At 38.5% G+C, this 27,525-nt stretch overlaps 1 protein-coding gene across 5 annotated transcripts in view; it reads left to right on the top strand.

Annotated features, from left to right (window-relative positions):
• Window positions 1–909: 909 nt before the first annotated feature.
• LOC102295795 (diacylglycerol kinase beta) overlaps window positions 910–27,525 on the top strand; it is a 165,060-nt gene continuing 138,444 nt past the window's right edge. For 3 of the 5 annotated variants that reach the window (XM_005933423.2, XM_005933425.2, XM_042225279.1), the window contains exons 1-2: window positions 911–1,301; window positions 25,145–25,620. In XM_005933423.2, coding sequence (XP_005933485.1) covers window positions 25,554–25,620 — 67 coding nt within the window. In that variant the 5' untranslated portion in view covers window positions 911–1,301; window positions 25,145–25,553. Of the gene's footprint in view, window positions 1,302–25,144; window positions 25,621–27,525 lie in introns of all 5 variants that reach the window. The other 2 variants (XM_042225277.1, XM_042225278.1) reach the window with 1 other exon arrangement.

A 27,525-nucleotide genomic window follows, 5' to 3' on the forward strand; every position in this document is an offset into this window, starting at 1 on the left:
ACCTCTGGTGCAAATTACTGACCTCTGTCATCATTTTAAGTGGGGGAACTTGCAGAATCGGTGGCTGACTAAATACTTTTTTGCCCCACTGTAAGTCATCATCAGTGATGACCCCAGCGCTGGCTCCAAACCTTGTTGTTAAATCCCTGTTGCTATGTTTTGGTAAAAGGCCAAGGAGTTATTTATTTAAAAAAAAAAAATCTAGGAAAAGAAAACAGTTTTCAGTGCAAATCAGAATGATAATTTAATTTGTCCCTGATTGTCAATACTCCACTGGCAGAGGTGGCCATGAGTTATTTATGGTGAGAATGTGATCAGACACAACTATCAGGTGTACATTGAATGTTTGAGCTAAATGCTTCCACATAGTCGTGTACTTGCATTCTGGGATGAGTAGCATAGAAGCACAGAGTACTGAAGATGTGCAATGGATACAAACTGTTAGTTTTCTCTGTTTCAAAAGAAACCAAACCACAGGAAAAGCTAGGACTATACAAACTTATCAACCAATTTGGACTAGAATAAACCAACTGTAGGTGCCCTAAGATCTCCCAGAGTTAACCAAAGCCAATAGATGTTCATGATTTAACCGTTTCCATTCTGGAAGCCTTACATCAGATTAAACACAAACAATTTAAATGGAACTATTTATTATTATAATAGAACCTGCCACCAATGAAGACTCTGAAACATAAATGTGATTGGGCATTCTGCCTTTTGTAGGAAATATTGTTTTAAATAAAAAAAAGATTTATTGTTTTTGAAAATTCAAAAAGAATAAAACAGATATGACCGTAGTGAGGACAGTTGAATCAAAGGGGAAGAGAAGAAGCAAGCGCAGCTGTTGATCAGTGAGACAGAAAAGGAAGAGAAGAGAGCAAGAGAGGAAGCTGAACATGGGGAAGCACACACACACACACACACTCGGGAAGAGAGGGAGAGAGAGAGGGAGAGAGAAAAAACAGCAGCGAGCGAGAGAGAGAGAAAAAAAGGCTTAATTAATTCAGGCTGGATGGGAGGGATGTTGCTTCTGTGCCTGCTGAGGCTCCAGTCAGTGCCTCTGCTGTCGTGCTGCATGTAGCCGAGTGTTTGTGTGAGCAGAGAGGACGACTCGGCGGCTGCTGCCTGCCTCTCTTTGCCTGCCTCATTGGGAACCAGACACCAGTCCAGTCTAGCCACGACTCCACATCCCTGAGCCTGCTGACTGACTGGCAGTCTTTTGGACTGGACTAGCTTGGTCTCTACTAAACGACTAAACAAGGATGTTACTTGGACTGTAGTGAGAGCAGCAATGGCCAGAGGTAGGACAGACTTTCTTGTGACTACTCCTCATGCTCCCGCTTCTCTCATGTCTGTCTGCTGCTGTTGCTTCCATTTTTCTGTTTCTGTGAGCACTCTCTTCTCTCTCGTTTCTATTTAACCTTTAACTACACTTAAATATTTATATCTCCCATTTGGTTTCTTGAAAAATTACTGTCTCTCTGGCTAATGTTATTTTCCAACTTTTTGGGGTTTTTTTGTTTTGTTTTGGGTTTTTATTGTAAACAAAACTCTCATTTAGGTTTTGTGATAAAAGACTATCATTTTGCAGTTCAGGAGGTTTGTGACGTGTGTTTGGGTGGAGATGGATTAAAAACCAAAATGCCTCAGACTCATTGTTCCTTAAGAAACAGCTGGCTACAAAACAGTTCAGCAAAATATAGGATCAATAGTGTAGTCTGACCGGGCGGTATTAGGCAACAGAGTCAGACATCATGTTCCAGGTCAGGTTACTGTTCATTTTAAAAATGTCTTTACAGTAAAATATGCAGCAAGCCTAATACAGTGACCTTTGTGAAGGAGTTGCAAGGCAAGAGAAAAATCAAGGAAAAGCATTTCCCCAAACATCAGCTGTTTTGAACCAGGGTGTAAGTTTCAACTAAATGTGTGTGGTCTGTCTTCAGTTCTAATTCTGAGGCTATTATATTTGTATTTTTCATAAAAAAAACCCACCCATTTATGGGTATATGTTGCACATCTTCAAGTCACTCCCTTGTAATCCCAGGATGCCTCCTTGAGAGCGATGCTTTAGAACGAAGCGACCGACTCCTCGTGATTAATCTCCAATCGGCACGCCTAATTACATCTCATCAAGCAATCACCGAATGTGATGGTTATTTATTCCTTATTCCACTTGGATGCTGATAAACATTAAGGACTCTCTGCCCCAGCCTCGTCTACATGAACACGACGAGCGAGCTGAAAGGGCAGAGCCGAGCCAATTGGGAGGAGAGGATCAACAGAGAAAATGAGAGAGGAGCAGAAACACATGAGAAGAGGCTGAGTCCCTAGCAGGGAGTGTGAGGATAGAGGGTGAAGAGAAGAGGATCATTTAGCAGAGCCCTGAAATGCTGCTCAAGCAGCAGGAAAGCATAGAAGCACAAGTGCATGTGTACACCACAGTACATGGCCATGTTGCGGTGTAAGTCATGTTGAAAGAGGATGGCTGCTGGGTCAGTCAAGGTCTGAGAAAACAGTAGTGAAACCTACTGATGAGGAGCTGTCTGTCATCAGAGAGTAAATCACTATTAAGAGGTGAATAAGTGCCTATTTCTTTCATTTACACAGTGACCTGAAGAGGTGATCCCACACATTTTGAAACATCTGTTTCTTGATCGAAATACATATTTGTTCAGTCACATGAAAGCAACATTTAAGTAAAATTAGTGTAAATTTTTCAAATTATTTTACACAAGTCTTCACTACTTGAAGTTTTAGACCCAAACAGTGAGAGTAAAATGAGTCATCACTGGCGCTAAATGAATTAGTGGCTCAGCATCGCATTCTGTGTTGTTTGCTCAGTCATGATACACAGTTTTAAAAGCTTATAGACTCAAAGATGATGTTCTGTACATAGGTGACTGCTGAGGCCTTTAACTTATCATTTTAAGACAGAACTGAGTGAGCTGTGAGTCTGACTGAGCAAACAATGACACTGCAAGGTCATAGACTAGCAACTTTCAGTTGCAGAGAAGCCACATGGTAAAAAACAAAACAAAACCTTTTTTTCAATAATCTTCCCCATTGACTTATTTTTTAAAAATATTCTTATATGTACAATATGTGCAATCAAGTCATAATGGCAGAACACAAGACTTACATTCTGATGTGACCTTTTAAGCTTGTTGCGAAAACTTGCAACAGTATCATTAATTTATAGCCAGTAAAATGTAACAACTGTCAGCACCTGTCATTCCCATACAATTAACCAATAATCAGGTTTCTTCAACAATTATTTTTAACGTTGGTCATGTCACATTGTTGAACAGGAAAAATGGGTAGAATATTTCTACTCTTAAACGGCAATGAAAGGCAACAAAAGCCCACAGAATGAGCCTGTACAAATTGCATGCAATCCACCAGCCAACTTCAGCTCAAGACTTATTTCGGACTTTCATTTTAATCATCTGTTTTGTTTTTACTGGTTTCATTAAGGTTTAGAGAACAAAATGACTTCTTTTTTGTTGGAAAAAAGATTCCACTTTGGGTTGTAATAGAAACTGTCAGGTAAACATCTGATTAGAAGTGTAAAATCCACCATCTTTTTGCTCTGATTTTGATCTCCACCACTTCCTACGGGAAATATTTGTCCCTTCAGCTGCAAAATTCTCCACTACATATTTCCACTACTGATGAGTTTCACTCTGGGCCTGTAGCTCTTTGCTGCTACGCAAGTAGTAGTAGTAGTATTGATTATAGCTACTTTAGCAAAAAACTACTAAAATTACACATTTTTAAATGAGGCCATGTTGTAACATGACTAATGCAACTTTGAGTTTGTTTTTGATGTTCGTCACACCCTCTGCTGTCAAGCTGTTAAAAGCAGTTTTGCGATTATTGAAAGAGGACAGCTGTTTGTATTTTTATTTCTCTTTTAGTGAAGTAAAATAATTTTATACCAGTACTAGTTCTATCAGACAAGTGTCAGCAAAACATGTAGCTAACATGATCAACCCGAAATGTTTTAGGGTGACAAATAATAACCCATAGTAGAGCCTCTATTAAGACTAACAAGATATCCTAATGAAGGGCTTTCAGCAGTGTCCAGGCAGACCTAGATTCTCCACAGAGCTAAAGCAGAGGTAACAGGCCTCCAGAAGCATTTCATTCTACTGAAGTCGCATTTATGAAGTCAGGCTTTATTAAATGGAGACTATATAATATATTTGCTGCATATGTGTGAAATCTTGCACAGTATTAATTAGACCCTTTTTCATGCAGTAGGTTTTTAACCGTCAGTGTATTGCTGACCAAAACTACAAGAGACTACAACCATTTCACTAAAATATCCTTGTATGGTTTTCTAGTGAAGAGGTTGGGTTGAGAAATGATGCAATACAAAGCATGAGGGGCCAAAACAAGGATTGGTCTAACGCTCCAGTGATCCAGAGGTAAATGTGTCCTGAGTATCCACAAGGCTGCATACCACTGTCTCTTTGCCAGTCATCTATATCACACATTTGTACAGTTAAAAGTAACTCAGGAGTGGATGTGCAAAACCTACAGTGTTTTGATATTGTAGTAAATCTACACCGACCATCCACCACATTACTGGAGAACTGCCTAGTAGTAGGATTAGAATTAGGATGTATTTAAGCCACAAATATGCTGCGTTTCAGAACCTATAAGATGTTTCTTTTGAAATCAAGTCTTTATAGATCTGTATTATGGCCTGTGAAATTATTACAGTTTGGGTATGCCATGTGTGGTCTGCAGACCTGCAGCTCCAGTGTTCCCTGTGGCTCTTTGTGCCTGTCTCCGGTAATTCCCTGCGGCTTTGACAAAAATATCGATGAATATGAACACATGAATATAAACGTGGAAATCATATGACATGTATATTATGACATATTCCAATTATACATGTATAGTAATGCATGATCTTAAGTTAAAAACAAAACAAAACAAAACTTTTAATGTTCAGAGTGGCCCATATAGTTTAAGAGCAACACCGGTTAAAATAGGACTGTACATTTTAATAGATTTGACTCCACACCTGCCCAAATTGTGTTAATTAAAATTTTTTTATGACTTTTATTCTACAATTTCATAAATGTAACAACATATTATTATTATTATTGAAATAACAATGTAAAGTTAAAGTACCAAAAAACTATAAATAGCCCCTTGCAGATGAGTCATAAGTGGTAAAAGATTTTAATTATTTTGACTTTTTAATAGTGTTGATAGTCAAATTTATATTTAAGTTTAGAAAACAGACAGTCCCTCTACTCTGATTCTTTCTGTGAAAGAAGCAAATGAACTCGCTGAATCCTTTTGAATATCTCTATTTTAAGCAGAGTTGGAATTAGCTATATGCTGTAAACCCTCCTAATTTGTGGTGTATATCTTATCAGAAGGGAAGCAAAAGATGTATAACTAAATGCTTGACTTTAGTAGCCTAAATTTGCTAGTGAAATCGAATTATTTGCTGCTGTAAACAGATGTGCTCCTTGAACATAATCAGAACCATAAATCAGCAGGAAGTAAAAGAAATAAAATTATCAATTTCAGCAGCACTTACAGAAGTAATATACAGTTTTATTTATTTATTAGCTTCCACCATGTGATTGCTACTCTTCCGGTGCCCACCAAGGGGGGAATTTTTTTTTTCAAACTTACAAAAACCAAATTAGAAAACACAAACTTTATAACCAAAAAGTATATTGCATATTAAAAAATAAGCATTAAAGAACTGTTTTGTTCATACTGGATTTACTAGATCTAACATCAGTTGACTTCAGTGACAGGTTTCATAATTATGATTAGTTCCAGTATAGGCTAATTATATACAAAGGTGTTGTGGTGCATGGCACTTTCTAGCAACAGCTATCAGCTATCAGCAGCCATTGTTGAAATTACATAGCTCACCTGTTTAGACCAACAAAAAAAGAGTTATTTAATTTTACATTTTTTAATTTAATCTTCTTAACCTGTTCAATGGATATCCTATCAACATCACAATTCAACAAATGAGACTTAGAAAGAGGTTTCCTAGAACCAAACACAGCAGATTTAGTTTTGACAATATTTACTGCTAATTTGATAATTTTCACTGATTGATTTACAGTCTGTAAGCTCTGCCTGCAGGCGCTAATGAAGAAGTTGTAAATAATGTATGTATAGCAAATGTACATGTTACTTTGTCAGAATTTTAACAAACTAAATCATAAAAATTAAAAATAAAAGAGGGCCCAGATGGCTGCCTTGTGGAACACAAGAGTAAAGTTCTGGTTTTTTTTACCTCAATTATTTTCTCTTCATTAAAGTCAACACTGAAGGTGCAAAACCATAGCGTTAAGCTTTCCCATAAGAATGTCATGATCAAAACCATCAAGTGTTATTTAAAAATAGTGATAAAGTTTAACAAACTTACTATTGTTAGTATCCCTTTGTTTGTCTCTTATACAGTACTGGTGGAATATTGAGGTATATGCATGTTGAAAAACTGCTTGCCATTTTGACAAAAGTCATCAAACATTTGTTTCGATATTATCTTTTCAAACATTCACTTCCAGTCAGAACCAATAAAATCAAGACTTGTCAAGGAAATTTATGCAAAGGCAATACTTTGGCTTCTATCCAGATCTGGAGGTAAATTCCGAACATATTATAAGGTTAAAGGTCTTGCAACTGTAGACTCTTCAGTAATCTGATTTAATGCAAAATGATACATTTCATCTTTCATTATATTTTTCAAGATCTGTTGAACTGAAAAAAAAAGTAAATTGTCTACTTTACTGACAAAAAAATCTTTAAAATAAAATTAGCAATACCTATATGCCTCCGAATTCTACATATCTATATTTTATTAATTCATCACATATTTATCACTTTCCATGATTTCTTACTATTATTTACAGTGTTGTCTCTTGTTGTTGTGATTTAGTCATCTTAATTCTTTATCTACAATATGACTTCTGTCATGAATACAACCCAATTCCTGAGCAGTCTATTTTTCCCTTATCTCTCTGCAGCATTGTTGATCTTAACTCATCATCTGACAACCCTTCGCTGTTTGCTTCCCGATTGGAGCATGTTTGTTAGACAGATTCATTAAATTATCCATAAACAACTTGTTTTAACATCATGCATCTGACAAGTTTCTTTTTTTCATGTTATTCAGAAATAGATCCATATTAAAATTTTTTTTTATCTGATCCATGGAGCGCAATTCCTCTTCCAGGTTTTCCAATTTTGTCTTTCAGGTGACATTTATCAAGTTATGATTAGTTGAACCCACCCCCCACCAATACAGCCTGTGAACATAATCTTTTAACATTTGTAAATATATCATATCGTTAGCTTCATAGCATAAGTGCCTAAGTCATTTTTTGGTCAAATTGAGATTTTTGCCTAACTTTACTCCCCTACCACTGCTGCATCATCCTGTCCGTCACAAAAAAAACACAAAAAAATGACTTAGGCACTTATGCTATGAAGCTAACGATATGTGTATGTAGAAATTCTATTATGGTCTATTGTGACTCTGTGGTTATTTAAGGGAAACCTTGTTGGCTGTGTCACAATTTGAAAAAGGTTACAGAAGTCTGACTTAAGACTTAAATCCCTTTTTCTTTTTCTTTATGAACAACTCCTATTAAGCCAATTAATATTCCAGTTGCCAAGAATTAAAATATCAAAAAGTGGTATTCCTGGTGATGACCCTAACCCTTTCCAAACTGAAATCCTACCTTATTGTTTGGAGTCAAGTAAAAAAGTATTTTTTTTATGTAAATGTAAATGGCAAATTTTTCTTTGCAATTAAGGGACAAAGAAAAGTTATTTTCAGTGCCAGTGTAGCTCAGTTAGATAAGCAGGAAACCATATGCTGCATGGCTGAGAGCAGCCGACACAAGTTTGAATCTGACCTGCGGCCCTTTGCCACATGTCTCCTCCTCCTTCTTCCTCTTCTTTGTACCTGTCCAATAAAGTCCAAAACATATTAGAATTATTTTCTTTGTCCCTTAATTGCCAAAGTTTGGGCGAACATTTTTTTTCTCATAAACAAAATGTATATATTGTGATTGCAAAGGATTCAGGTTTTCACTGATGATGATCTGGACCTCAGAGGGTTAAGCCAGTTTTCATCTGATTGGCTGTCCCTTGGAAACAAAGGGTTTAAACAGCAGTTAGGTGGTTTCTGTGCTCACAACCAAAGCTTTGTACCTGAGTTGACCATATGAAGGACAACCACTCTTTATGACATCACAGAGATCCAATAGTAGGAAAAAAAGTTTTATTGTATAGTCATATATACATGATTAAAATGTGGTAAATTACAACAGGTCACATGTCAATACACTGTATTTTTAAGTTAAAGGTGCCATTCAAAGTATCAGTGGTGTTTTTGCCTTTAAAGAGTGTTTACAATGTTTTTTGGTCAGTGCATTTAACTCTGGGAAAGCGGTATTTCATACATAATCATGTTTCATATACACAAAACTCCACCATGACAGGGTGGACAAGCAGCATGGAAACCTCTTATTTCAAACCGACTGCCATTCCTCTTTAAGTACAGTGCAATCAGTACTTGTGTATAGCTTGGCCTTTCCATTTCCCTCTGCGTTTTACACACAATCCCCCAGTTGCCATGACACCAAGGCCTTCCATAAATACTCGTGGTATTTGTGAGGCTACATCCCCAGTAGGTTAGAGAACAGAAAGCCCTATGTGAGCCTTGCCTGCAGCAGTGCTAATCGCAGATCAATCTGCTCCCAGATAGTTTGTCACCTACAGTGTCATTTCCAAGCTGAGATTTTGCTCCATGTGCTGTGGGTGTTCGCCACAGTAGATCACAGAACACACATACATATTGTCTTTTCATTATCCTTGTAACCTTCACAGTGTACACTTGCTGTAGGCAAATAACAGTGTAGCAGAAGTTTAGCAGATGACTAACAATGCTCATCATACAAACCTATGAAAGTATAGGTGAAAGCTATTATGATTCATTCTCTTGAGATTGATAGAACTATCATAGAGAATATCAATCTTCTAGATTAGGATTTAACGGGCGATGAGTTGGCCGAGAATTAAAGATAGTCTGGGACAAGAAGCAGGAATAGCATATGTGTGATTTTGTGAACATGATGTGTGTGCCCTGTCACGTTTTGACATCAATCAGCAGCAGTCCTTTTAAGGGTAAAGATGAAACACGGTGTAGTCCATAAGGTTACCCATGGCTCCATTAAGTTTCTTTTTTGAAACATTAATAATCACTAAATTTGTCTCGAATTTTGTGTTTGGCCTGTTAGACCTTTGCCTCTGACCTTTGTTGCAACACATTAACAATCTCACAGAAAAGGAGTCTCTGTCAGAGCAGAAAGGTTTTCCACTGACTAAGGAGTGGTTTGTTTTAAGACCAGGATTTGAAATAAAAATGTTATAGTAGACAGTAAACCACATAACTATCAGAAAAGTAATAATAAATGATAATGATGTAATCTTAAAACAAAAGGTACTTTAGCCTTCTGGTTCCATCTTGAAAGTAAAAGCTGATTCAAGTTCAAAATACTCCGTTATGGTTGAATTAAAACAATTCTGTAAAAATGAATGGGACATAATTCCTCCACATCACTTTCAACAGTTGTTTACATTTCTTGCTGCCAAGGGTGGCACATCCATTTATTAAGTTTAATTAAATTAAAGTAAATTTTATTTATATAGCGCCAAATCACAACAACAGCCCCCTTAAAAAAACACATCTTTTTAGAATTGCATCTTGTTAACTTTTGTCTGTTTTTGTTTTATACCTTGTGAAGCACTTTGTGATTTTGTTTTATCTAGAAATGTGCTATATAAATAAAATTTTACTTACTTACTTACTTACTTAGGGCGCTTCATATTGTAAGGTAGACCCTACAATAATAGATACAGAGAAAAACCCAACAATCATATGACCCCCTATGAGAAAGCACTTTGGTGACAGTGGGAAGGAAAAACTCCCTTTTAACAGGAAGAAACCTCCTGCAGAACCAGGCTCAGGGAGGGGCGGGGCCATCTGCTGCAACCGGTTGGGGAGAGAGAGGGAAGACAGGATAAAGACATGCTGTGGAAGAGAGACAGAGGTTAATAACAAGAATGATTCAGGGCAGAGAGGTCTATTAACACATAGTGAGTAAGAAAGGTGACTGGAGAAGAAACACTCAATGCATCATGGGAATCCCCCAGCAGCCTACACCTACTGCATCATACCTAAGGGAGGATTCAGGGTCACCTGATCCAGCCCTAACTATATGCTTTAGCAAAAAGGAAAGTTTTAAGCCTAATCTAAAAATTAGAGATAATGTTTGTCTCCCAAATCCAAACTGAAAGGTGGTTCCATAGAAGAGGGGCCTGAAAATTGAAGGCTTTCCCTCCCATTCTACTTTTAAATACTGTAGGAACAACAAGATTTGTGATTGCAGTGTGAGATTGAAGTGCTCTAATGCAGCGGTCCCCAACCTTTTTTGCGCCACGGACCGGTTTATGTCCGACAATATTTTCATGGACCGCCTTTAAGGTGTCGCGGATAAATACAACAAAATAAAACTAGTAGCGGTACTGAAAAAAAGAAGATTTATTCATAACACACGTGAAAAGACCCAGGAAAACCAAGTTAACAATAAAAACGATAACAAAATAACGCTGAAAACCGATAAAAACCCTGAAAACCATACATTTCACACCTGAGCCTCAACTCTAGCGGCCAAACGACTCACGGGCCGATACCGGTCCGAGGCCCGGGGGTTGGGGACCGCTGCTCTAATGGAGTGATATCGTACTATAAGGTCATTAAAATAAGATGGGGCCTGATTATTTAAGACCTCTTATGTGCGGAGCAGGATTTTGAATTCAATTTTAGTAATTTTTACACAGGACCTTGCATAGTTCTTTTCCCATAAAAAATGAAATAATGATTTAAAAGCAGCATTTAGTATTTATTTGGGTTGTCTTAGTCTAATATTAAAATTTATTTGACGGTCCTAAAAATTTAAGTGCGACAAATATGCGAACTAAGAAATTGAGACTATACGATATACTGCACTGTATATGGGGCTTGTAGCAAGATATAATAGTGCTTTTGCTAAAAAAAAAAAAAAGGGGGGGGGGGGGGGGATTCTAGCCCTGTTATAGCTCACCTGGTTGAGTGGGTGACACAGGCAGCATTGTGCTTCCTGCATGTCATTCTCTCTGCCTTTGCTACTATCTTTATCTATTAGTATCTCTACTATCCTATCAACAATAAGGGTAAAAATATTTATAAAAACATTTTTGTAATAAAATAATAATAATAATAATAGTATAATAATAATAGTTCCACAGCTACACTGTAGCACTATGAGTACCTGGCCTAATACAGAAAATATTCTGATTACCATGTTTCTGTAAATATAAATATAATTGTTAAAAAAGTTTGCTATAAGTGACTGATGTTTGACACAAAGGTTGCTGTCTCTATCCATTTAATCCATTTAAGAATTTAAATTTGGGGGAGTCTTGGATAACTTTCTTTTAAACTATTACATAGTTTAAAAGAAGAGAAGAGATCGTGGCTCAAGAGTTGGGAGTTCGCCTTGTAATCGGAAGGTTGCTGGTTCGAGCCCCGGCTTGGACAGTCTCGGTCGTTGTGTCCTTGGGCAAGACACTTCACCCGTTGCCTACTGGTGGTGGTCAGAGGGCCCGGTGGCGCCAGTGTCCGGCAGCCTCGCCTCTGTCAGTGCGCCCCAGGGCACCTGTGTGTGGATGGGTGGATGACTGGATGTGTAAAGCGCTTTGGTGTCCTTAGGGACTAGTAAAGCGCTATACAAATACAGGCCATTTTAATAGGGAGTTAACGGTATTCTTCCCGAGTGCTCTTCTATCTAAAAAACACTTTAATGTCATTTGCATTTATCAGTCAGTCCTCTTGAAGCCCCTTCTCTAGTGTTCAAGTACTTTAAGCATCTTCCCTAACATCTTAGACCACTTCAAGAAGCCTAATGAGCCATTAGAGACACTAATTTGTCTGATCAAAGCAGAGGAAACCTGCCATAGGATTCAGGTGACTGAAGTGATTCAAGTGCTTTGGTGACTAATACTGAAGAACTGGCCCCACTTCATCTCAAGGGTGAAAGAATTAAACCTCAGCCCACGTGCACTTGCTGTTAGAGTTCCTTCTTTTAGTGAAAGCTCTGAATGTGCAGACAGCGCTGATGATGTGCATTTGAGACACACACAAACACACCCACACAGGAAAATGCAAATTGAACAGCAGATATGAGCTGCTGCAGGTGTGCAATGCTCGACTGAAACCTGTGCCCAGTCCTGTAGCATGAATGTGACTGCTTGGTTCCTCACTGTCATGCTGCAGGACTGGGCACGGGTTTCAATCGAGCACACAAAGTGGGGTCCAAGGACTTAATTTTCTCTATTATGGTGAATTTTTAGTCACCAATTTGTGTAATTGTCTTTTATTTAGAGGAAAACACAAAAATCCGGCACCAGATGTTCTTTTAAAATATACTTTATTAATATAATGTAGTCAGGCTTTCGGAGGTTGTGAGCTGCTTTCAATTAATTATTCTCAATTTATTGCATTTTATATTGTCTCTGCTGAGTCAGAGCACATGCAGGCTGGCTCTAGATGTGAGTCAAGATGTAACTAATTTAATCATGATATCAGGCTAATTTTGTTTATGTGTTTTAGTAATTAAATGGTAAATGAAGTGATACTTATATAGTGCTTTTCTACTCTACGGCAAGCCTCATTCACACGCACATTTACATAATGTATCATTCTTTGTCAAATGTTGCACACATACATTCCTTTGATATCTTTGTGCGACACAGAAAAAGTGAATGGATGGTCTCTACATGCAAGGAGGAGGTGTGATGGTGTCTTGCCTCAAAATTGAAGGCACACTGAACCAGCATGGCTACCACAGCATACTACAGCGACATGCCATGCCATCCAATTTGCGTTTAGTTGGACCACCATTCATTTTCCAACAGTACAATGACCCCAAACACACCTCCAGCTTGTGTAAGGGCTATTTGACCAAGAAGGAGAGTGATGGAGTGCTGCACCAAATGGCTTAGTCACCTGAACTGAACCCAGTGGAGATGGTTTGGGATGAGATGGACCACAGCGTAAAGGCAATATGGCCAACAAGTGCTCAGCATCTCTGGGAACTCCTTCAAGACTGTGGAAAACCATTTTAGGTGACTACCAATAGTAGTCACCAGAGCAGTCATCAAGCAAAGGTTGGCTATTTTAAAGAATATACAACATGTTTTGAGTTATTTTACACTTTACAACATAATTCCATATGTGTTCATTCATAGTTTTAATGCATTCAATGAGAATCTAAAATTTAAATAGTCATGAAAATAAAGAACAACCATTAAATGAGTGTAGTGTAGACTTCATTTAAAATGTAACACCTGTCAACTTACCTATTGTGACCTGTGACTGGTTGCTTATGACAAGTTAAATGACATGTTTTTCTCAGTTATGTTATTTAGTGACTGAAGACAAGGTGTTTTCTTTAAAGATTTTAAAGGCTTATTTGACTGGCAGTAAAACTTCAAATCTAGAAATTGTATGTACTATATTGCCAAAATTTCAATTCAGTTCGTTTCTATTCATATATCACCAGATCCCAACAATCGTTGCCTCCAAAAGACTTTATATTATAAGGTAAAGATTGTATAATAATACAGAGAAAACAGAGAAACCCCCAACAATCAGATGACCCCCTATTAGTAAGTGCTTTGACGACTGTGGGAAGGAAAAACTTTCTTCGTACATGGACCTTAAAGCTGAAGGCTCTGCCTCCCAGTTTACCTTTACATACCCCAGAGACCACAATTAAACCAGCAGTCTGAAAGCAAAGTGCTCTCTCGGGGTGATACAGTACTAATGAGGTCTGGGGCCTGATTATTCAAGATCTTGCATGTGATGAGAAGGATTTTAAATTTGATTTTGGATTTGACAGGGAGCCAGTAAAGAGAAGCTGGCATAGGTGAAATATGGTCTCTCTTTCTAGTCCCAGTCTAGCATTTTGGATCAACTGAAGGCTTTTCAGAGGTTTTAGAACATCCTCATAATTAATGACAGTAGTCCAGCTAGAAGTTATAAATGCATGAATAGTTTTTCAGTATCACTCAGACAGGATGTTTCTCATTTTAAGGCTATTACAAATATTAAACATGTTTGTTTAATACGCGCATTGAAGGACATATCCTGTTCAAAAATGACTTCAAGATTCCTTCCTGTCTAACCATCCAGAGTTACACACTCAATGGGACTACCTGTACAAATAAAGGGTAAATAGAATATAAACACAAAAATAAGACACTATATTTTTAAGGCTGAGTACAATCACTTCATTTTTATTTGAACTTAGAAGCAGGAAATTAGAGGTCATCCAGGTCTTTAAGACATAGTTTAACTTACTGATCTGGCTTCATGGTTAGAACGTTGGGTATCATCTGCATCGTGGAGAAAATGTATGCTAAAGGCTTTATGTAATTTTTTTAAATTTCTTTTTTTAGGCAGTGTCATTGGAAGGTGGATGTATAATTCAATCACAATCAGAATAGATCGTAGCACAGAACTTGGGGAACCTGACTGTGTAAAATGGAATCTCCATTTCCATGAACAAATTGGAGACTACTAGATAGATATGATTCAAAGCACTGCAGTACTGTACCTTTAATACCTACAAGCACGGTCTAGTAATAAAAAATTATGGTCATCAGTATCAAATTATTATTTAGGATTTTAATTACTGCCAGCTTGTGGTACGTAGCCCATTAATAGAGATAGATTGATCATATTTAAGTTTGAAACACTGATTAAAATAAGAGTACCATCCCAGTCTTTATCCATGGGGTTTAATATGTCGGCCCACTCTTTGTAGCTACAACAGTTTCAACCCTTCTGGGAAGGCTTTCCATAAGATTTAGGAAAATGTTTATGGAAATTTTTGACCATTCTTCCTGAAGCAAATTTGTGAGGTCAGACACTGATTTTGGATGAGAAGGCCTGGTTTGCAATTTCTGCTCTAATTCATTCCAAAGGTGTTCTGTTCTGTTGAGGTCAGGAGTCTGTGCACGCCAATCAAGTTCTTCCACACCAAACTCGCTCCTCCATGTCTTTATGGAACTTTTTTGTGCACTGGTGCGCAGTCATGTTGAAACAGGAAGGGGCCATCCCCACACAGTTGAGAGCATGAAGTTGTCCAAATTGGAACTAGGAGACTCTTCCTAAAAACAGCCCCACACCATAACCCCCCTTCACTTAACTTTACACTGCACAATGCAGTCAGACAAGTCACGTTCTGCTGGCCACTGTCAAACCCAGACTCATCTATCATGTTGTAACACACCCAAAGAAAGATTCTAGGTCTGACCAACAGTCTCTGTCGTGGGCAAAAAGATGACAGTCAATAAAATTCTAAAAGATAATTTATTGACAAAAAAATATATCAAGAGATAGAAGATAAAACAGTCCAGTGTTCCACTTATGAATCGTATAAAAAACACACAGTCCCAAGGCCAGAGCCAGCTATGCCACACGGCCAGTTGCACTCCACGTGTTGCCTTTAACAGGGTTAGAAGTTGTCCTTGGAGACCCACCACCCTGCAAGCATATAGCCAGTGGTCACTCCAGCCTCTGCAACTCTGCTGCCTTTAGGCTGTGGCATATAATAGGCCCTGGCCTGCACAGAGAGACAAAACGACCCTTCAGTATAAAATTCATAGCGCAAAACCCATCCATCCATCCCAAACATATCTGATTTCATCACATTACATACCTGCACAGAGAGACAAAACGACACAGCAGTGTTTGTAGTATGGGCTATAAGTAGACCAGTGTATCAGTGCAATCAAGTACACCTGCCTCTAATTAGGCCAACCCCATTCCAGCCATTGGCTCACCAAAAATGTGACACACACAAAACCACTCCCAACCCAGCGCAACTTCACACAATAATATGGAGCTGAATTAACACAGGCACATTAGTCTACCATGTTACAATATTACCAGCTAGAGTCCAGTAGCAGCATGTTTTACACTGAATCTGACGGTTTCAATTGTGCCCGTTGATGTAAAACTTAGATGCAGCTGCTCGGCCATCGGAGCCAAAACCATGAAGCTCTTTAGCTCTGTTCTAATGTGAAGACCACATGCGGTTTGGAGGTCTGTAGTGATTGCTTCTACAAAAAATATAAAGTGGTTTGAGTGCTCAGGTGGCATAGAAAAGTGCTACGTGAAAGATGCACTATGCACCTCAGCATCTGCTGACCCTTCTCTGTAATGTTACACGGCCTACCACTTTGTGGCTGACTTGCTGTCATTCCCAATCAGTTCCAGTTTGTTATAATACCAATAACAGTTGACTGTGGAATATTTAGCAACAAGGAAATTTCTTTAATGAATTTGTTAAACATTCGGCACCCTATCACAGTACCAAACTAGAATTCAGTGACTCCTAAGAGCAATCCATTCTTTTGCAAAAGGTTTTTAGAAGCAGTCTGCATGCCGACACACCTGTGGCATGGAAGTGATTGGAGCATGATGATTTGGATAGGTGAATGAATATGTACAGGACACACATGATGCTTATGGGTAAAAAGTTCAGCTGACTGTATAAATAAAAATGTGCTTGCTAATGATGACAGCCCTCCTGTTGCAGTAATTTGGTCTTTCTGTAACACCCACAGGGGTTGCGTTTGTAACCTTTGAGCACTTGGAGTGTGGGTTTCATCTGTGTGAGCCAGGCTTGGTAATTTCCATGTGGAAATTAGTCCAATAAGGAGAGATCACTTGGAAGAATTTAGCATTATTTATTGAGATTGAGAAATAAATGTGGCAATTAGACTCTGATCACACATCACGGCAGAACGGGAATCCCAGGACTGATGCGATTTAGAACAGGACCCCCTGCAGTCTAGATGCTGGTGGTGGTGAAGATGAGGACTGAGGCTTGACTAGAGCTCTGGCTGAGGTGACTGAGGTGGAGCTGGGGATGAGGTGGGTTATATTGGAAGATGATTGGACTAGAGTAATGATGCCAGTATTGAGACTGACAGTGTGAGAAGGCAGTAGTCCTGTAAAGAACAGAAAAGCAGCTGAACACTTAGAAAAGCAGGCAGAAGAGTGATTACCGTACACATCTTCCTTATTGAACTTACACATAAATTCATTTAAATTTCAGTCTTCGAGATCACCTTCTCTTTCTCACTTTCTCACTCACTGGGTGGGGTTTAAAGGCTGTCAAATGGTAGGACTTTCTGTTGTGGGTGGAAATGATAGACGTTTCCCCATTATAAACATTCACAAACAAGTTGAATTCAAGTGTGTCTACTGATATATAAGCTGAGCTCTTGTGTCAGAGTAGATCTGAGGAAAAATACAGTTTTAGAGTAAAAGAAATGAATTGCACCAAAAACACTCAATCCTCAGTTCAGTGAAACATAGGCTTTGTCTGCCTTTGTTTCATTAAAACATAGGCAGACAATGCAGCATTGCAGTATGAGCTACTACATAATGCAGGTGTGAACTGGAGCTAGAATGTGAGGTTTCTAAAGTGTTTTGGTAATCTACCGACCCAGTTATGACAGGATGTCTATATTTAGAAGTGCTTGGATCATGAAGATTATCTCAGTGCTGTAAGTGACTGATGTTTGACACAGAAAAAAGCTGCTGTCTCTATCCATTTAATCATATGGTCACACAGTCCTATGGCTTCCTGCAGCGGACAGGGAAAAATACTTTGTCTCAGAACATAGCTTCAGCTATCAAAACACTCTTCCTGTAGAAGGGGCCTTCCTAGTCCACAGTATCCTGTTTAGCCCTCTACAGTGGGGACGTCAGAAGCATGCTGCATGGCATTTGGCTTCCAGTTTTACACTGAAGTGCATTGCCTCACAATTTCTTAGTTGGAATTCTGATGACTGGACTATGAATCAACCTTCTGCTTTTATCCTGCAGACTCATCTCCATTTAGTCCTCTCTGCACATAATTATGTCCCTGTTTACACTCCCTTCCTTCTTCTGTCGTATCACTGAACTCATCATCACTATCCTAATTTGGCAGTGCTTCTCTCTCCACATGCTTAATATCTTGCAACATGTCCTGCTAGTGAATGCTGAGACATCAGACCGGAGTGGTACGTGGGTTCAGATTGAACGGTAATAAAATGGCACATATTCAACTGTCTGCTATCATAGTTTTAGTCGAGGGAATTTGGATGACTGTATTTCTTGTCTTTATTTTGTCATTCAAAGAAATAAATGAAACTATTATATGTTTAAACCATAGAGGTTCCCAACGCTAGCAAACATGATAAGTAACAGACTAATAAAATACTAGAATTTCACTCACTCGCACTCACAAACTGCTTGGATGGGTTGCACCACGGAGTAAGTCACATTATTTGTTACACAATTCCTTCAAAAATGTTCCAAAAGGCACCAAAACAAACAAAGTTGTAAGGGACAGTTTAACATCAGACAGCCAGTCTGACGTTCAGCTGTGGACGGATCTCTAAGTTTGATAATTAACCATATTTTGACCTAAAGAGGACATGTTATAGTCTTTGTTTTCATTATGTAAAATATTGCGATCAATAACTTTAAACCAGCTATTATTGACTGTCTCCATGCCAATGAGTAAGTGGATTTGTCTCAACTCTTAAAACCTCTTTACGTCAGAACAGTGTGGAGATGTTGCTCTCTAGCTGGTCTGTTCTAAAGATAACTGTTGTCAACCACAGACTGTCAGTTGAAAAATGCAGTGCAGCAGGCTGACAAATTTGTTTGATATAGGGAAAATTTCTTTACTAATACCAAAATAAGTCTATTATGGAAGATGTTGCTTGTAGTGCTGAATTTACAATGAATCATCACTTATATCTGCTGCTTTTGGTTTCACTGAGCTTTATAGTGAGTTTCCGCTCACTGTTAAGCTGTCCAGCCCACAACTTCACTGTTTTGGTTCAGTCTCACCACCCACGCATTGTGGTTTGTGCAGAGTTTGCGATCCTCATGCGGCTTTAAAGGGTGGTTCCTTTCATTTTATGATAATGTAGCTTACACACATATGTCCAAACATTCTGAAGTGCTGTGCTATTCTTTAAAACACATCCATAAGTTTTGGTGGACCTTTTGTAGCACCACAGTGACAGAAGAGCTGCTGTAAGTGTAAATAAACAGAGGAGTGACATACAGTAATTATATGCAACTCTAAAAGCATTAAATGTTTACATGCATATTTGCCTCTTCCAAATTAAAGTGCCACCAACCTGGCAACAGTGTCAAAGGCTGCTATTCTACAGTAGCTAACATGTAGCATACGAACAATAAACAAGTCTCAAACCACATGGAAAACAACAAGGCGATACGGCAAATCAGGAAAACAAAGCCAGTGTAACAAAGCTTGATCCTTACTAGCCAAAAATTACTGGAGGAAAGGAAAGAGACGTCTGTGGATGTGTGCATTTGTCAGACCCAAAACCTATGCAGGGTGTCCCTCCAGGGGCTCTACAGCTGCTCTGGTGACCTTAGATAACCTGCTGAACCTCCATGGTGGTGATGTCTCATTCGTATGTCTTCCCTGCCATCTTTCGATGGTACTTTATGGGCCTACTCTGGTGACCACGTGTAAGATGACCTGTTTCACTACAATGCCTTTTTTTTGTCTGCCACCTAAATGCAACTTAAAAAACTATGTATCTGGTAAAGGTGCTATTGCTTTTTCCGGCATGCAGAATGAACATAATGTGCATGGAGGTGTAAATAACCCTTCTATTTTTCTTTGCAAAGCTCTATGAGTCAACGTCGCATTTTAAAACCACAGGCAACAGTTTTAATGCGGAGGCTCATACAGCTCAGCTCTGTTTTGACTGGCTTATTGAGAATGAATTAAAGACTGGAGGGACTCAGGAATACTTGCTTTATTTCATAAAAATATATATATCACTCTCTGAGAGAGAGGCATAAACAAAGACTGACGTTACTCTCACATCCTAGTATATTTCCTGATTTTACACTAGGTATGTTAGGTCACTTTGTGAATTAAAAACCTCTGAGTGAAAAGACCAATTGTTGCTATGAAGATCTAAATCCCATAACTCCACCGAGGTTTGACTGCCTTTTTTATTGATACTTATGCAACATTAGCTTTTTGTGTCCTTGTCTTATGGATTTTTTTCTTAAAAGTCCAGCTGATGTTGAATCATTAAATTTCATTGCATTTTGTTAATTTGTTAAAAATAATTTTTTACAAACAAAAGTTTGTAAAATTCATTAATTTCTTTTTTAAATTTTTTATTTGCACCCACAAACAGTATTGAAAGTCTTTGCTGAGATATAATGGTCATTTAACCAGCCAGTATGGCAACAACAAGCTTCATGTAAAGTTGCCTCTGCTCATTATTTGCATATGGTTTACCAGTTGTAAACACCTGGTGGCCCAAACTGCATTCACTCTGTCAACTTCTGTAGAACAGAAAACACATTCATTTTTTTTAAGTTTTTACTTTTAAATGGAATAAAATATGTTTTCAGGGTATACAGTGGTAACAGTAGTTATGAAAGCTAGTTTTAACTGCCAAAACAAGCCCAAAGACACTTCAGTCCAGCAGAATTTTATCCATTCAAAATCCAACTGTGGAGCAATTAATTACCATTATCAAGCTAACTTTAATAAACAAGCACTCTGATGTTCTTTATTCTGCATAATACACAGACTGGTATCCTTCAAGTAGTCCGCTGGACATGTCACTTTCCTTTTACTTTTCATTCGATTCTCCACCATCTAGTGCACCGCGTCTTCCCATTGGTGAACTCACTTCATTGTTTCTTTTGTTGTTATTTGATTGCTTCACGTTAATGTTCAAAATCACTAAAAACATTCACAGTAACACAATAAAAAGCAGAATTACGCTGGTATTTCCAGGTAGAGTTAACTAATTTATGTAAGGCAGGAAAGCAGAAAACTAAAAGCACTAAAAGTAGTTGGAACAAGAAAGGGAAAAGTTAATGGAATAACTAAGAAACACAAAGAAGACCGGAGAAAATGTACAAGCCAAAGAAAGAAGGAGAGATGAAAATATTTTTGGACGGTTGGCACTTTTGTTTTTGTAGCAGCAGTGCAGAGGGAGCAACCTCAGTTTATGCCTAATTTAGGCATATACCCTTAAAATATAGGTCAATCTTACAATTGCTTAATATTATATTACAGACACAGTAGTAATTATTGTCTACTAGTATTTATCAGCACCCAGCAGTTAGACTGACTAGGCACTAGTTAAACCAATCCTTGAAGATATTTTGTGGTTCAGTAAACAATCTGCATGGTTTATATGTTCATGTGCAGTATCGATCCATGGCATGTAGTTACATCTGGTCATAGCAGCCATAGTGATTCCTGTTTCCCTCTTTGCCTCTCTTTGTCATGTACTCCTGTTACGTCACAGTTGCCAGGCAACCTCATGAGCAAAACAGAATCCCGCTCTGCTCAGAGGGGGAGGCCCACTACCCTTGATCTGCACGTGCTCTGTCTTTCAGTCATGCATTCACAGCATGTACATATAGACCTCCCCTTTGTTCCCTTCCCATTAGTAACATCAGTAAACATGCACAGCCTGTTACAGCATGCTGCTGGCTGTTTTCGCATGTAGTCCGGGAGTGAGGCGAGCACCTGATATAGGACGAAGGGAGAATATTAAGGAATAAAGCATGACACAGTTTCCCTGTGATAATGTTTGGACTGAAGAGTCCTTTCTGTAAAACCCGAGCGAAATTAAAAAGGCCTTGTGTTGCTTCTGCAAACAAAGCCTCCTAAAAGCAGCAGAGGTGTTTAAAATATACACTATGTACTGCTGGGGGTGCAGGTTATGCCCACTGGATTTTTTCTGGGAAGTATTCCTTTAGGGCTTTTTGGCAGAAGGTATTTCTGACTGAAACACAGAACTAAAGATAAGGCAATATAAAGGGCACCAAAGCAAATATTCATACGAATAAATGTTTGACTGTTTGATTTTCAGTGCAAACTTTTAAGTATCCTGAATATTATAATATACATACATACATACAGTGCATGTCACATTTTTATTTTGTAGTGTGTTTATAATAATTTCTGGTTATATCATTTCTGGTGTTTAGCTATTTATTTTGTATTTTTACCCTGTAATTTAATGTTTAAATGTTTAGATAAAGGAATGTATAAAATATATAAAGAAAATAGAGTACTGACTCACAGTATTGCTATAAGGTGATTATTGACAAAAACTATTATGTTTCAGTGATATTTCACTTGGTTGCAACAGCAGGGAATACATGATGAACATTTGCATTTTTATGTTTGCGAACACGAGACCACATTGGAGTTTTAAATCGATACCACAGGTGCATCTACTGAAAATCTTTGGTAAGTTCAAATCTCAGTGATCTTGACCTCAAGATCAAGGTCCAAAGTCATGTTTTCTGAAAATCTTGTGAACACAATAACTTGAGAAAGAGGTGAAATGTAATTTTCCAGGACTAATTCAAAGCCTGGTGACCTCAAGATCAAGATCAAGATTTGAGGTCAAGTTTTCTGAAATTCATTAGGCGTACCATGTATGCAGTTTAATGATGCATGACTATTACATTATCTACAAAGAAGCTGGGTTTAAACTGTAAAAGCTCTGCTATTTAGAGTCACTGGTTTACTAATCAAATCAGTCTTTTAGCACTGACTCATTCACAAAAATGCAAATACAGACATGAAACAGCTAAATTCCAAAACCAGTAGCCTATGTGTTGCAATCCTACATTACATTTATGTTTTCATCTATGATTTGGTAATTATGCTGCGCTGTAAATTTAGATAAGATAAAAACTACATTTAGCTAAGTAAACATGCATAAATCATATATATATATGTTTAGCTTACGCATGATTCCTCAGTCCTGGCTTTGATGGCAACTCAGACCTGACTTTTGCCTTTCAGGGTCACCAACCATTTTCATACTTGTCAGCCCACCTATACCATCTCACACCAGTATTTGACAGCATTTTTCATACAAACTAGTGGTGACCGAAGCAATCTGCTAGAAACCAAAGCAATAACAGGGAGGTTTTTAGTGACATTACACACACACAAGAATTGTGTGAGAGCATACAGCATACAAATCACATCAGTGACATATTTACAGTGTAACTATTGTTTTGATATAAACAAGTGAATAACATCAAAACACAGCTGTGCTGAGCTGTATTTTTATGTTATTTAACTATACATTTTTACCTCTGTTGTTTGACTTGAGCATTACCCGTGTAGTAAATGTTTAGCACCCTAAAGTCCAAATACTATAGTAATTCCGAGTGCATTCTCTCTCAGTAGTTCACGGTGTCTCCAACTGGCTCAGATGTGAAGCAATGGCTAGAATCCCAAGTGCTTTTATGCTAATCAGAGCTTTGAAGGGTTACAAATTACAACCGTTTTCTAGCCATATTTCATTCAGTTGAGAATCATTTCTAAAAATAAGCTCTTGTTATTCCCTCGGTAAATTAGAGTTAGTCACCCGTGCTTTTATCTCTTCTCTTTTGGAACTACGTGTACTCCAACATCAGTCAAATAAATCCTCTCATTTCTAATTTACACAAAAAGCACAAGCACAGATTCTTCCAGGAGCCAAGATGGATAATATCTCCTTTTGTTTTTTACACTTTTACACTGGAAACCTCCAAGTTTTACCTCGTGCTTTGAGCTTCTGGTAAAGTTTCAGATGGTTCCATCAGTGAAAAGACTTTTTCTCAGCAGACTTTATGAAAGTATGATAGAAAGCAGAGGTGGCTGTACGCCATTCTAGTGGACTAAGTGGAATGCAGCCATCGTTGATGTTACAGAACACACCTGTGCTTTCTAATGTTACTATTAACATTAATAAAATACACATGAAATAAAAACAAGATGCTAAAAAAGGAGTAAACAAATAGAACTGTTTTTTTGTTTTTTGTTTTGCTATACTATGTGTGGCCACTAGAAGAAATAGAAAGCTTTTGGGGTGGCTGTAGCTCAGGTAGTAGAGCGGGTCACCTACTCAAAACAACCTTCGATAAAGTGCTTGTGTGAATGGGTGAATGCATGAGTTGTATTGAGTGCTTTAAGTGCTCAGTGAGAGTAGAAAAGCGCTATCTAAGAACCTGTCCATTTACCATTTACTTTAAGAAGGGCTCATATGCCAGCTCTTTTAATGTTAAAAATGTTTTAAATCACTACCTTGGAGCACATGCAGTTTTACACAAGTACCAATCATAATTTTTAGACTTATGGAACAATAAAATTGCTATGAAAATAGCTTCAAAATCCGGGGTTAGGTCTAAAGTGACCAAAACCCTGTTACAAACATGCTGCAGGTCATAGGGGATGAAAACCACGTTTATAGCAGGTCCAGTGCTGAAGTAGTGAACACTAAGAAGTGGAACTAGTTGATTATCAGCAAGTGAACCATTTAAATAAGACCATGGTGTTGTTCAGTTGTACAAATTGCACTGTCACATCACATGTATCCATTTTAGTAGTTTAATTGTCATCATGCTGAAAATCACAGAGCAAATGATTCTGTATTAAATGGCTATACTAGTATATAATAACAACTGTAATGCGACAAAACAACAAAGCTCAGGTTGGGCAGAGCTTTGCAAACATAATGTTAACAATATGATTCCAGCATTAAAAAATGAGCTGCTTGAGTCTACAGGGACTTTTCTTGTCGTGCACTTACAATGTATTTCCCACGGGAAATGTTCAGAAGACAAAAGGCTCCAAAAATGTATCTGCATCGTTTCAAATTTCCCAGGTCAGCTGTAGAAAAGTAATACATTTGTCACAAATAGGAAACTTTAAAGGCAGACTGGTGGTTTAATTTTGCAGCATTTCCCTCAGCTGTCCGCCCCTCACTTTTATAAATCGTTTTTTGTTCATACTTGTTGCTTCTTTCCCTCCTCCCATTCATTTCTCCGTTGTGCCTGCTAACATGAGGCTATCTACATATTTCATATCGAATCAGAGAAGCCTGATGATCAACTCAATAAATTTGTTTCTCTTTTCTCTCTTTTTCCTCTCCCTCTCTCTTTCTCCAGGACAAAAAAGGGATTTTTGATGTGGACATGCTGAGAAAACTTGTGCCATCTTCCGGTGATCAGGATCAGTTAGCAGCCTTTGTGGACAGACTTCCCATTGGTCTCATTGCTTCAGGGGCTGAACTGGATCGAGTAGACTAAAATCCTATGCTATTTTATTTTGTGATTCAAAGGGACAAATTAAATATCCAGGGAGGGAAATATAAACATCGTCTTCCCTCCCCCACTGTTCATGTGGCCTCAGTTTTTTCAGCTTGCCCTCCTATGGTTCTCGTAAAGTAGGAGCGATGACATCCCAAAACCTCTTCTTCTCAGTCTTTTTACACAACGTGACCGAAGGATAGCCATCAGTTCCCACTGCAGCACTCGTGGACTGACACCAAGAGCTCAGCCCCTGGCTTCAGGCAGCATGGGAGACAGTAGCTGGGTGTGTCTGAGCCCGGCTGAGTTTAGCCAGCTGCAGCAGTACAGTGAATGTGAGTACCCATGTGACTTTGTCCGGAGATTTGTTTGCATGGCAGATTTAGGTACATATAATGAGGTTTGTCTGCATGTGTCTCCATTTGTGTATAGCACATTCATGTATGCATTAGATGTTACTCAAAAGCTTTGTTTTCCAATCCAAATCATGCAATCCTCCAGCAGCCTAAGCCTATTTTTAATTAGATAATTAGATGTTTATTTATGATAATGTGCACAACATTTCAAATTATGTATATTTACAGTTAAGTGATGTATCCATGCATGCGTTTAAATACTGCCTCCAGTGGTGAGAAAAGGGGTACTGGTTCTGTTTTAGCTAGAATTGCAAAGCCACTTTGGGGCTATGTCAAGAAGAGCATCTGTTGTAAAAATCTGCCACATAAAACATGTAGACCAGCCTGCTGTGGTGACCCCTCGTGGCAAGGAAGCAGCTGACATTGGGATCAGTATTTTATAGACATATATATGTCATATTTATACATAAAGCAATCGGAGGGATCCAAACACTGGCCCTTCAACCTGCTTGATTTGTATCGGATGACTCGTTGCCACTTATTAGCCTGCTAATAAGCCCTGTGGCTATCTCTTCCCTCACTGTCAGCTGCATTTGTTAGTCAAAGGAGCATCTGTCTTCTTGCTCCTGCTGGATTGTGCGTGTCATTGTGAGTGATGAACAGAGTGTGATTCTCTCACGGAAGCTATTCCACCGAGGAATTACACAATCATGCATAAGTCATTGTCTTATAGACCCACACGAACAGCATGCAACATGTAAGATTCACCGGCTGATTGCAGAGCCATTAACCCCAATCTTTTCATGGTGATAATAGTAGGTGTTCCCCTAAAGATGATAGAAAAGTCATGCATAGGACTATTTTACTGTGTATGCTCTGATTTAAAGCTGTCACTGATGTTGTCATTGGAGTGGTATTAGGACTGTTTGAATCTCTATGGTCTCCAAATACTGTATTATTAATTTAATATACAGCTGTACCTAAAACAGTGATGCACAAAGTGGCGTTTCTCAGTTTCAACAGGTGCACTAGAGGGGCAACAAGGAGACAACCCCCAAAACATAAATGGTTTTACAGGTGGAGCCCACTGACATTTTTCACTCCCTATCATTTTTGGCTGTTTTTTCCCCCATTAGTTTTGCATTTACTGTACCTAGGGTCAGTGTCACTACTGGTAGCATGAGGCGGTACCTGGACACCACCCAGGTTAGTAGTCCAACCTCTCCTAGATGGCACATCAGTATCTTTCATTGGCAGAAAGTTGGCTGTGTCTCCCAGCACAGCCTCAAAAGCATGGAGGAGATTCTAGGAGAGGCGGTTACTCTAGGAGAGCTAGAGTAGCTGAGCTGTAGAAGGTCCTCATCTATCACGTTACTGATATCTGCTCTTTTGTGCAAAGAGGAATAGGATGAGCACTTCCAGAGCAACAAAATTACCTCCAGCAGGCCACTGGTGTGAATATTTTAGACCAAAAAATCAGAAACTGACTTCATGAGGGCCTAATGTCCTCTTGTGGGCCCTGTGCTCACTGCCTTGTGTCGCATTCGCCACAGAATACCGAATTGGCACGTCCACCACTGATGCCATGTGCTTTTCACTGATGATTCACTCTGAGCACGTATGACAGACATAAAAGTTTCTGGAGAAGCCGTGGAGGAGGTTATGCTGCTGGTAACATGATGGCCTGCGGAGACATATCCATGGAAGAATGCAAAGATCTCTACAGCACAGGCAATGCCACCCTGGTATATGGCTGAAATCCTTGAACTCATTATTGCTGCTTTTTAACTAAATACAGGGAGTGCAGAATTATTAGGCAAATGAGTATTTTGTCCACATCATCCTCTTCATGCATGTTGTCTTACTCCAAGCTGTATAGGCTTG

Source organism: Haplochromis burtoni, unplaced genomic scaffold, assembly GCF_018398535.1.
Source record: "Haplochromis burtoni strain Fernald_Lab_line unplaced genomic scaffold, NCSU_Asbu1 Contig_165, whole genome shotgun sequence".
Classification (NCBI taxonomy): Eukaryota; Metazoa; Chordata; class Actinopteri; order Cichliformes; family Cichlidae; genus Haplochromis; species Haplochromis burtoni.